General features: G+C 53.5%; 2 protein-coding genes across 2 annotated transcripts; both read left to right on the top strand.

Moving 5' to 3' along the window:
* Positions 1–669: 669 nt before the first annotated feature.
* On the top strand, positions 670–2,437 carry MAA_00299 (galactokinase; the record flags this gene model as incomplete). Its single annotated transcript, XM_007818297.1, has 3 exons — positions 670–1,304; positions 1,377–2,262; positions 2,369–2,437. The coding sequence occupies 3 exons, from the start codon at positions 670–672 to the stop codon at positions 2,435–2,437; spliced, it is 1,590 nt and encodes a 529-aa protein (XP_007816488.1).
* An 8,077-nt stretch (positions 2,438–10,514) lies between these two features.
* MAA_00300 (zinc finger domain-containing protein) lies at positions 10,515–12,276 on the top strand (the record flags this gene model as incomplete). Its single annotated transcript, XM_007818298.2, has 2 exons — positions 10,515–10,698; positions 10,802–12,276. 2 exons carry the CDS (start codon positions 10,515–10,517, stop codon positions 12,274–12,276), a joined length of 1,659 nt encoding a protein of 552 aa, XP_007816489.2.
* Positions 12,277–12,770: the final 494 nt, after the last annotated feature.

Consider the following 12,770-nt stretch of genomic DNA (forward strand, 5'->3'; position numbering starts at 1 on the left):
TTGAGCTCCAGATGTCAAGGTCCCATGTCCTCACCCCAGGTGCCAGCGTTGGCTGTTTGCGCGCCTATCAGGAGGCCCGGAGGACTGGAGAGCTTTAAAGATGAACAGGGGAGCTCCACAATCCCCCGGTGCCATCTGTCAAATTCTGCAAGCTGAACAGCTATCGACTGCTCTGTACGGAGTAGTCGACCCCAGTCAATGTTCAATGTTCCCTTTCGCGGCGACCGGACCCATGTGGACAAAAATGAGGTCATTGGACACTGGTCGCATAAATAAGAGGTGGCGGCTTGCGACCCTCAAACGCTGTGCCATTCCCATTGCTAGCAACACCCTCCGAGGCCTAATTGGAAACGGTTGATCTCGTTCAGGACCATCTCGCATATCGCATGCGCTTCCCTGGCCCTTGCGTTGCCTGCATTGCATTTCTCTTCACCTGACCTGGAACCAGTTGACATCGCCAACCAGACAACCAACAGAGCTAGATCCAGGTTTTGAGGAGGGGCAGCTCTCGTGCCACCTGCGGGGTTGAAACAGCACGAACATTGCAGGTGACAACGTTCAAAATTCACCATTTGGCCCATCCAAAGCTCAACATTGCACAGACAAACGCGCTTAGATGTGGAAACCCTCGTCGTCGCTCCATAGTCCTGAATCCTGATAGCTCTCATCATGGCCGGATCCGTGCCCGTTGCCGGCTCCCTTGCTGACATCTATCCGACTGCTGCTTTGGCTACAGAAGCACCGAGATGGAACGACTTGCTCTCCTCGTTTGAGAAAGCCTACGGCCACAAACCCAGTTTTGTTGCGCGTTCTCCCGGAAGAGTAAACATCCTCGGCGAGCACATCGATTATTCGCTATACTCAGTCTTGCCCATGGCCATCACAGCGGATGCCATCATGGCCGTATCGTCAGCTCCCCTTGCAGAGGGGGCCTCTACACTCAAAGTGAGGATTGGGAACGTGGAAGACTCCAAGTTTGCCGCAAGCGAGTTTGACGTGCCCGTCGATGCCGACGTCGACATTGATGCCTCAAAGTTTGAGTGGACCAATTACTTCAAGAGTGGACTTCGTGGTGCCATGAAGCTGCTTCGGAAAAAGCGCGGTCAAGATTTCAAGGGCGTCAACATGGAAATCATGGTCGATGGCACAGTCCCTGTCGGTGGAGGGCTGAGTTCTAGTGCCGCGATTGTTACTACCAGTGCTCTCGCCGTCATGAAAGCCAACGGCGTGGATGCGGTGGACAAGACAGAACTGACGGAGCTGGCTATTGTAAGCGAGCGAGCTGTCGGCGTCAACTCTGGCGGGTAAGCAGTTGCATTTTCTGAAACGACTTCACGCAGTGGGAAAAGGGAGAGGCTGACCTTCATATTCCGTAGCATGGACCAAGCGGCATCCGTGTTTTCAGAGCCAGGTTCTGCCCTGTTCGTATCATTCAGCCCCCGGCTCGAGGCTCGTCCGGTCAAAATCCCCCCAACTCGGCCAGAGCTATGCTTCCTTATTGCACAGAGCTTTGTCACTGCAAACAAACATGTCACTGGCCCTATTCACTACAATCTCCGTGTCGTTGAAGTGAGTTTTGCGGCGGCATACTTGAACGCCGTTCTCAACCCGTCGGGGACGCGCCTACCCGTTGATGCTGGGCCGTTAGGCATCAGTCTTCAGGGGTTTCATGACACGTACTTTTACCACGCCAACGCATCGGACTACTCAGCCGCGAAGAGCCTGACAAAAGAAGAAGAATTAGAGAAGCTCATTGCCGTCACGAAGGAGACCCTTACTCAAGAGGAGGGATACACCCGAGAGGAGATCGCCAAAGTTCTCAGTGTGACGGTGCAAGAACTCGAAAACCGGTTCACGGCCAAAATTCCCATCAGAGCAGAGAGATTCATGCTGCGACAGCGGGCTCTTCACGTCTTTACCGAGGCACTGCGTGTTCTGAAATTCCTCACCCTTCTAGAGCGCCCCGTGCACAACGGCGCATCGGATACAACGCGCTTCAACAAGGAGTTGGGAAGCATTATGAATGAAACCCAGGACTCTTGCCGTATCCTCTATGAAAACAGTTGCCCGGAAAACGACAAAATCTGCCAGATTGCCTTGGAAGCTGGGTCCTATGGAAGTCGTCAAACTGGGGCTGGTTGGGGTGGGTGCAGCGTGCATTTGATTTCAGTGGACAAGGTGGAACAGGTGAAAGAAGCGCTGGAGCGTGAATACTATTCCAAAATGAAGCTCACAGAGGACCAAAAGGCCCAGGCAATGGTCGTAAGTAAGCCAGCAGGAGGCAGTGCGTTGTACATAGTCAGTGATGATGCGATAAGCTGAACTCTCAAGTCCGTGAGAAAGCCTATCAGGCACTATACTTTGGCAGCCTCTGGAGACAGCCAATTTCACCATTAATCCCAATTCGAAAGCTGAAAACCTGCTTCAAGCCCCTTGAATGAGTCGTCAAGGCCAACGTGACTCTCAGCATGACGCTAACTGGTTCCATCACAAACCTGGGAGTGAGTATAAATAAGGAAAACTCCCTGATATTTGCGATATCGGATGAGGTGTAATCTGTGACAGAAGCAACGGCATACAATTTTAATGATTGTAGCCTCTTTGCACAATAATTTGTCTTTGTTTCAGGCACAGCCTCGCAATTCAACCTCGAAGCCAGGGCACCGACGCCAACTGCAAAACCGTATTCTAGTTTTACGATGAGCCCTACTGTCTTTGCACAGCATTAGACTGTCTAACAGTTGGGCGCCACGTTCCATGTTACGCCTCCTTCTTGGAGGCGAGGATGGTGCGGTTACGGGAGGCACCAGGCCGGAATGGACTGCGGAGATGCCCCATGACTCCCCATACAGTTATCCTACGGCAATCCATGTGGTCGGACGTAGACTACAGTAGAGGCGTTTACCTTTCTTCCCATAGTAAATTCGGCTGGCCCCTGAAACGATGCAACGAGTCCTTTGGATGAAGCTTGAAAGAGGGGGAAGAGAAGGCTATGCAAGTAGCAAGAGAGCAGGTAACATGGCTCGAGCAGGTAGTATCAAAGTCAAATCTAGGTTTGTGAGCGTCCCAGTTATGACGGCGGCGTTTGCCGATGAAGCGCTCCCATTCTTACAAGATATCTCTCTCGACGGAGAGTGTGAGCGGAGAGATGAGGTGACGCCTGCGGTCTATCACAACCGGCCGACGTGCAAGGCGCAAGGTGCAAGGTCGCGGAAACGCGTGTACAGGATACTACACACATTGCCTTGATTCTCTGATATTTCCCATGAAAATGTAGCAGACTTGTTGGCCAATGTCTCACCATTCCGGCACGGCATTGTCCGTGCTTCCCACAGATTGACCGGAGACACCGGCCGAAGCAAGTGGGTCCCGGAAGGCGCTCTCCGCGCCGGCCACCCCTTTTTGCCTTCGGCCTCGCGTTGTTATCCAGACACGAGGCACAGACCAGTGGAAGAACCCGACTGTGCGTTCCAATGTTTCTGCGTCCTACAGCAACATGTCTTGTGCGCCATGTCGTGCCGCTAGGGGGCGTGTCGTACCACGCCGTCGCACTTACAGTCAGTGCACTTTGTATGTATATATGGCGAGATAAATGCGGCTGGTGGCAAGTACATACATGGTAGTTTTGACGACTCTGCCAAAAGTGGAGGCCTATTACAAGAGAAGCTCTTATTTTGGTAGATGTTCTGTTTTTCCTTGCAACACAAGTATACGCTAATACATCGCTGTACGTTATAGTACGGCGCGTGATGGCGAGGTACCTCAATCTGGTCAATCAACGTTCTGCCCCTCTTCCCCCCCTTTTACTGTAATACTATACGTAAATCAGGCATTGTACGAAAAGAAAGTACATGCTTGCTTTGCTAAGGACGCCATCGAGTGACGTTCTAGAAGCGAGTTTGCTCTCTCACGGTACAGCACCAACAACCAACACAGAATAATGACGGCTCTTCCTCTTTTTTTTTGTCCTGTTTTGAAGATTGCCAGTCGGAGAATATAGTTATGCAGTTGGGTCAACATGTCGGCAATGGCAAGCAGGCGAAGCTACGCACGCAGCATTGGGGGGGAAGGGAGAGGGGGGATGCTACACAAGCTGCATACTACGTCGATAAGGCTGGATTAGACTTTTGGCTAATGGAGCAGATATACACAGACACTGGGCTGAAAAAGTAACGACATGGAAAAGCATGACCACAGGCCCAGTCCAGCTCCCCCAGACCAGCAGTTTGAACGGTGAAAAGGAGGGAGGGGGTTTCTTCTTTGCCCACTCCCGCGTTACCAAACGGAGGACGCCCGAGGAATATTACAAGCCTCCTTCTTCAGTCGAGCCCTTCCCGCGTCGTCCACGTATGTATACATACGTGAGCGTCGATGACGCCCTCGGCAGTTTACGGACGCTGATCTGCGCCGTATGTATCTGCTCCGTACGGAGCGCAAGTCCTCTATTTTGTCCCCCTTCTCGATCTAGCCTCTTTGGATATTGTAACAGGTCAGACCATGAGGATAATTGCGGGTTAAATGACGCCAATGATTGCTCGGAGGTTCGTGGGGGCGGCAAGACAAATACAAAAGCAGCCAGTCAGTGACAGAGGCAGACTCGGGAGAAGATGAAAAGAATAGTACTGAGCCTGGGGAATGTATTGGGGGCCAGCCGATGGCTTGGCTCGCTGTCCCCTCCCGTTGTCTCAAGTTATGGGGGTAAATTTTGGCCTTTTTATTTTGGTCCTGTATGATTCTAGATTGTATCGTGATTTCTCACCCATGACTGTGACGGCCATCCATGCTGGAGACACGCGCCATCTACCGCTGCTACCGGAGGCGTGTTCAGGAAGATGGAGAGACTTTGGAGAGTAATTGTATGTACGTACTTGTATGTATTAGTGGTGCAGTCTGGTGATTGTCCGTTGCCTGCCTAGAGGATGCTCAATTGCCCCGGATTTGCATTCTCTGCCAAAACGAATTAGACTATGGAATGTCCCGCGACCTGTAGCCCCCCTATCTTGCCTTTCGGTGACCCAATCTTGTTTAATCCCCCCGTATGCCTGGTGCGGATTGGCAGGGTCCCGCAGGTCATCGGCGCGGCTGAGGTGGCGGCTTCAACTTCCCAATCAGACGGATGGCGATCCCCTGATGTATGCCCACTTCCCGACAACGGACCGTCAGCCGCAAAGGGCCAACTGTGGTTTCGGTGCCTGCGTGTATGTACAATGCACAATGGAGAAGCAAGCTCTATGTCTCCTTCTGCGCAGGGGGCGCCGGGGCCTTGCCACCGGGAGGGAACTGCGCAGTTTGTTTGCCTCTGGTGCTAACGCAGACCATGCCGCTCTGTCTTGCGTGGCATGTGCACCAGTTGACGTCTTGGATTGTCCATGTCTCGCCCAAAAAAAGCTTGTCTTATTGCCAAGCTGACGGATCAGGGCTGAGCCACGACAAACACGGGGGCCCATTGCAGAATCCGGCATGCAGAACAAGGAAGAAGCTGGCTCCGGGCTCATGATGGTGCTCGAGCCAAGATCGATCTCTCGAGAAATACATATAATAGCGAATCTGTATTCTAACAGAGCGGATAATTCGAGTGTTTGGTACATACCTTAGCACTGCCTGAGCGCTGAGATGACTATGACCTCATCAACCAGCGGTTTGCCGAGTTGTTCCCTGCCATATATCCCAGGGTGACCATGTGTTTGATAGACAGCCATGATTCTTCGACCTGCACAAAAGCAAGTCTTGGCTCCGTTGGCACACGACCCTCATCTCATAGCAGCGGCACATTCCGAGACAACCTGTTCCAGCGGAAGGGCACACCACAAAGGATGGCTACTCCGTACTCGTGCTCCGTAATGTGTTGATCCGTTTGCCTCCAGTCATTCCCGGGCAGCCAAACTTGGCCCGCCCCCAAATAAGACGTCGCCGCCTTCCCCAGCCCGGCCTTGCGTGGCGCCTGAGTACCTTGGGTAGATTATTCGTGTGGCTTGATCACCTCCATTCGTCTGATGAGTGGCGCTTGTCGCTTCTGGTCCAGTCAAGCGCTGTTAGTCTGGGCCTTCTGGCTCCATCGTTGGTTTTGGTGGCATGAGACTATGTAGCCCTACGACGTCTATGTCTGGTGGGATTACTCCGTAGCTCTTTTTGAAACCAACATTCGCATCCGACTCCCTAGTGTGTGTTGTGCGGACTGATGAAAAGAGGGGGAAAAGAAGAAGAGGAGGAGGTCCAATACGCGAGATGAATATCGAGATTGTGTAGCAGTGGTCACTGCCGTGGAGGATTTCCTCGCCAGATGTCACTTTCAACTCCGCCAAGACCTTCCCGTCCACTCGCTCTTTGCTAGTGTACGTCTCATGGTGTATGATCTGCAGAGAGATTGGAATTCCTCGGGGCCAGCTCGGTCATCAACAGCCTCATCTATGTGTCGCATGTACGTTTACCGGCATAATTCATCGTCAACGGCATACCAACCGAGAATAGAAACAAAGCCCGACTCTTTCCAACGGAGTAAGTCTAGCAGCTGCGCTCGCTTGTGCTCTACATGGCTCTCTTTGCATCCTTCTCACACACACACACCCCACACACAAGCGAGCCCCCAAGCAGCCGGCGCACAGCGACCAGAGACCAAGCGAGTATGTATTCACGAGACTCTGCTCCCGGCGTCGTGGCAGGCTTGGCATGCTGAATGGCACCCGATCAAACGGCTCAACAAGCATGCCGGGGCGACCCAGCTGTCCTCCACGGGCACAAGATTGGCTGGCTGACAACGGCCACAGCCCGATTTATTTCGTTTTTGGCAAGGCTGTGGTCCGTCATGATTGAAGATAGCGTCCCCCGCGTGCCCAGCCCTTGGCCTTGGCAGTTAGAAAGCTCGAGCTGGGGTGGCAGCAGCGGGACGGCTGAAGCGGCAGATCTTCCCTCGGAAGTAAGTGGTGACGCGGCAGCAGCGCGATCTAACGCTTGGGGCGACGATTCAGACTTCAAACCGTCAATCTGTCAAAAGGCGGTTTAGCTGGGCGCAGCAGGCTAGGCTAAATATTCTCCTACCGTATGTATGTTGGCCTCGTGGCCTCCGTTTCGTCATGTCTTGCTCTTGGGACGTTGATTGACTGCCTCCATGTCTGCTCATCACACTTGTATCTTCAGTCTGGGGCTGAATGTTGGATCCGGGCCTACCCTGGCCCACACTGACGTTTTGTTGTTTTGTTCAATGTGGTCTCAACTGGCCTCATGACCGGGTCTCGGGGGGGATCTCGGCTTGGATCAAGTACCAGACCGGAACCGCATCCGCAGCACTTTTAAAATAAAAAAAAGAAGAAGAGGGAAAAAAAGAGGGGAAAGTCTCTGGTGCCAGTCCCTGTCTTCAAATTGCATGTGCCCACAGAGTTTGGCTGTACATAGCCAATGCCGCAGGAACAGGCAGGAGCTGTCGGAGCGGTATAACATTTGTGCACGCTGTACGTACACTCTGTACGGGATGCGTCCGGTACATGCAACCAGACTTGACGTGAATGGATGGAATACGCCTTGGATGCCTTTTTCCCTTGCTTGCCTCTCATGCTTTGTTATTCCGGAAATGCCGGTGTCCGGCACCGTTGACAGCAGTATCAAGAACCCAGGGGGGCGCAGAGACGCAAGAATGAGACATGAGGCGATGCTGCGAGCCCAAATGTCTGTCGGCTGGCAACCGGCTTTCGGCCAGGAGGTGCCGGAGAGCTTTGTCTCAAACTCAACAGGATTAAAAATAAATTTGGTCCCAAAAAAAAGGGCGAGTGCCCAAGTACGGAGTAACAATGGAGTAATTACGAGCACGGGGAACCGAGTACCAGACCGGACCAGACTCCAGATTGAACAAAAAAAGTGAGCAAATGGCCTTGTCCGACAAGCATGCCTCATGGCCTCTTCCTTCCTTTTTTTTTAAACCCTTCAAATCAACCACCCTTGTTGCTCCCTCCCGTCCCGAGCAGACGGCTGCCCGTGGCCCTTGGGGCTTGAACAGGGGCCAGCCGTTTGTCAGTCCCTTCAATGTTGATACATGTACGGAGTAGTCTCTCTGCTCCTAGCCGTGGTTGTGCAACCAGACACTGAATACCTTCAACGGCTCTGGCTCTTGTCTGCGCCGGGGCGGACAACCACGCGGCCCTCTTTCGCCTCGTGCGGCCCCCAAGCGCCCATCACGTCTCGTGGCAGTCTCTTTGGAGCCTGTTGTATTTAGTCCCGTGTGTGAGGGACAAAGCCGTGAGGTCAACTGCAACATTTCTCGGTACTTGCATTGCCCAAGTCTGCAGGAAGCATGAGTCTCCCCACGCAGCAACAGGACGCTTTTGGGCGGCTACACAACTACGGGGTAAAGAGTATGTACGGAGCAGAAATTACTATCAAAGCCTGGGTGAGCTCACAAGCGCGCGCGCGTCTGTCCATGCTGCCATGTTGCAGAATGGCCTTGCTCTTGCCCTCCCTGCCTGGTCCAGTGGCGACGAGAGAGAGGCAGAGGAGAACAAGATGAAAATTAAAAAAAAAATTTTTTTTTATATATATAAAAAAAAAGCATATTCAATCAACAGACTTCAGCTCTTCCTCACAGGGCGATTTCTTGGCCGCCAAGCTATTCTCTGGTCAGATAAGCGCTGGTATTGCTGAACTGTGAGTTGCGTGATGCTTCGTCGTGCCATTGATAGTCAACTCACACGCCCCCCCTCTACAGACATGGCGACTCTGCAGGGTCCTTGACCTTCAGCCTTGATCAGTCCCACATCTTTCTCCGAGTCCCTGGCTCTTCAGCCCGCAGCTATCATCACATATTTGTTTTTCCGGCAACTTGGGGCGTGGACTGGTTGCTTCTCCCGCTTGGTTGGCCATCTGCCCAATACCACCGAATCCCAGCAGCTTGGGAGTTGGTCGCAGGCATCATCACCAAACCTCACTTACCAAGTGGTGTAAAAACATCAAGGAGCCTGTCAAGGTGGAACCCGCCCCAATCTTATTGTCCACCGTTGGGAGAAACCCGCCGTGTTTTTTGTCTCAAACCCTTCCCCTCTACTAGCAGTTGATAAGAGGCAATGGAGAAAGAGACAGCGACGCCTGACGCCACAAAAGCCGCTTGTTGGCTGTGGTACGGAGTACTCGGTACGGCAAGTGTCAGGTACTTTATGTATTGTAACGGAGCACCGAGTAATTGTACAATGCTTGGCTACATATGTACGCCGTCCGCGGTGCTTATAAGTTGACAAGCACACCATCAATTCCCTGTACCCGTACAAAACAAACTACGAACTAGCCGAGAGCTAGCCGTCCATACTCCATAGTACTGGTTGTCTGGTTGCCCCATACATTGCCTGTATTGTATTAACTCGCCAATTCGGACAGATGTCCACGGTCCATCCTCGAGATCCCAGGCCAGCGGGTTGGCTCCTTGCTCCCATGTTGCCACACCCCCATGAGGAACTGGGCTGGAACCCAACGTGGTTCGAGTCTGGTCCAAGTACTCCGTAGTATGTACTATTCAGGTCCGGTTCGTTCCCGTGCCAGGCCACCTGATTTTGACAGTTGCTCACTTGGTTTCATCACCTCGCACCGAACTCAACATGGACGCTGTGCCCCCGTGCTCCGTCGTCTTGGAGAATATGACCACCACTGCTTATTAGCTCCAGATGCTCAGGAAAAGGAGACGCAAGATGCAAGATGCAAGACGCACTCCCCCCTGCTCCACTTGCAGTAAAACCTCGATGCTTCAGCAGCCCGCGCCGCCGCACGGGACAGGTCCATGAGCATCCGTGGTGGCAGTTAGTTTGTTCAATGTTTCTTCCAGTTGACCTCTCTTGCCCTCTTCCCACCGAGTGCCATAGATGGGTTCCCGAGTACATGGTTCCGCGACGCTCCGGCGTCTTTTTGGCAGCAGTACTTGACTAGTTATCATTCTATTTCGATACTTGCTGAGACCCTCGCCTTGCTCACCTTCTCGGCCACATGGCCGTCCCTCCAAGAGCTGACGCCTCTCTTCCACATCAGGAGAGGTAGCTCGTCCCGATCCTAAGCCACACGACAAACCATAAAGACTCTGGTCTTCCCGCCTCCTTCCATCTATTCTGCGGATTTGGTCAATTCTCCCCCCCCGCCGTCTGCTTGTCAACTCCGAGCATGACCCAAGACTCATACATAAGTCTATACACGAGACCCGCTCCAGACCCAATCTCTTGACGACTATAAACCACATGCACTGTCTCTACAAAAGCAGAAAAACAAATCTCCATCCCAACAGTACATAAATCTCACCTCTTTTCTTCCTTGTCCATCTGTCGTTCATATCACGACACTATACCACACTACATCGTTTCTGTTTATGGTGTTGTACGTCTGAAACAGCTCCATCATCTTACACGGCCGCTCCAGTCTTGACCAGGTTCCCCCCTACAGGTCCTGTAGAAACCGGGCTGCCCCCCGGTCCCATTAGCTAAGACCATTCTTATTATCTCTCTATACACTCCAACGAAGCTCGCACCTGGATCTGAATCTGGACGGCCATGATTATGTCCCCTGGCTCGAGCCCGCCTTCCATGATGACCCCGGAGTCGGATACAGGAAGTCCTTTATCCATGTCACCGTCTATCCAAGGTTACGACCCCCGAGCCATAATCCGTCAGTTGCTGGAAAAGTACACCAAGGAAGACATAAACCGACTAGTGGAGGAGGAGTCATGTATAAGCCCATCTGGTACGTCTGCACGCCTTCTCACTTTGTTCAACTTCCCTTTCCACAAACACGGGGAACCTGGAACCTGGAACGCGGGAGCCTGACACTATTGTTTACTATATAGCACAAGGCCAGCTGCCGGAGGGAGTGTTTTCCATGCCTCTTCTTGGCCCGGACAGAGACAGCATGCAGAGTCGGACCACACATCAAAGCCATGGCCAAGGCCCAAAGCCCAGCCGCTCGCTCTCGGGCAATGCATCGTCACAGAGGTCACGACGACAATCTACCACCGACCGTGGGACCGCAGCCGTCTCCATGACGCACAGGCTAGACTACGCTTGCGGGTTCTGCGCGGAGGAGAACATACGAAAGACGTGCACCCGTCGAAATGACCTCAGGCGGCACATCGAGAACTTCCACAACAGCAATGCTGTGTGGTTTTGCCAGCACCCTGGGTGTCGAGTGGCCTACGACTGGCAAACAGCTTACCAGAACCACCTCCGAACTGCACATGGACGATCACACATGAACGTGGACGAGGCCAAGGTAAAGCTGTGCCCCCAAACAGTATTTGCCTGCGGGTTCGAGAACTGCACCCAAGTATTCGAAGCCCCCCACGAAGACGACACGGCGGCGACCCTGAAGGAGTATTCGGGCCACATTGTCAAGCACTTTGAGGAAGGGTCCAACGGCGGCCGCTGGACCTACTCTACCAGGGTCCGCAATCTCTTGCGACAGCGTCAAGTTTCTGCCTTTTGGGACAAGGCATGGCCGGACATGGAGACGCCTGGGCTTCAGTGGGAGCCCCAGTCAAGCATGGCTGCTCGAAAAACCCTCGAGGCCGGCCACCTCGAAAACCTGCCCTTCCTGGTCCGCTTCATCATCATGCTGGGATCCAACCCGGGGGATCTGAGCGGACTGGAAGGCAAGCTCGAGCCCCCGGTCCGGAGGAGATGCCCGAAAGCTCAGTACCAGCACCGGCTGTCGTTTGACGCCCACGCACAAAGCCCCCAGCTTGCGGTGGAACGGGATATGGGCCAGTTCAAAGTGTCAACCAGTGGCGTCGGGGTCGAACCTGGCCTGTACGCCAACATCCAGCCGGGCCACCATGTGCCTCGCTCGATTGAGCTGGTATTCAACACAGATCACGCCTTGGCCCAGAGCCGCAGCCAAGGCCAGGTCCAGTTCACTGACGCCGCAGCCTCCTTACACCCGTTGACTCCACCTCAGTTGTTCTATCACGGCGGCGCGGACTCGGCATTGTACCCTCCCTCTTCACAGATGATATCCACAGCCATGACGCCACATCAACCTTCTACGGGGCAGTACATTGCCGTGGCACAAGAAGCCGAGTCGGTTGTGAACCCGGCAGCAGCGGGCTTCCACGGCATGCAGCAGGTGTCGAGCATTCCCGGCGCCATGGACATCGATATGAACAGCGACAGCAGCAACGCCAGGCGTGGCAACTGGATGGGTGGCTATGAGAACATGGGCATTCACAATTCACTACCGGCAGATGGCTATGGCATGAGCAACCCGGTAACCCCGGAGCACAGCCATATGGCCGGCCGGTATGGTTCACCGGCAAGATCACTGTGAAGAGGAAGCCGCAAAGGCCAACAGCCTGGGAGGCAAAGGGGGAAAACTCGGCTGCTGTCGGTTTGCTGGCCGGCCTTTACTTCGGCCCAATGGCCGTATAAGTCGGGGCATCTGGGACCGACGCGTCTCCACCATGCATCCGGGAGCACTTGATGAGTGCCTTGGACAGGACGGGGTTGCAATCCCAGATATGGCATCTCGGGAGCGCATGCACGCTGTCTGCGGTCAATGGTATTGGATGCAGTCGAGCAATTCCAGGGGGAGGGGGCGGGGGGACGTTTGATTCATGACACCCACGTAACGGCTTATGGGAAAGATGAGCAGCGGATGTGATGCAGCGCCTGACTATCGGAGGCGTCATGGCGTTCAGTGCCTATACTACTACTACTTGCGGAGAATTTTAAACTTAGAGTGGCGTCGGATTTGATACCCTATCAAGGGAGGAGGATATGATGACGAGAACAAGTGGATGGATGGGAGGCGAACTTGCATGG

Source organism: Metarhizium robertsii, assembly GCF_000187425.2.
Source record: "Metarhizium robertsii ARSEF 23 chromosome Unknown MAA_Scf_3, whole genome shotgun sequence".
Taxonomy (NCBI): domain Eukaryota; kingdom Fungi; phylum Ascomycota; class Sordariomycetes; order Hypocreales; family Clavicipitaceae; genus Metarhizium; species Metarhizium robertsii.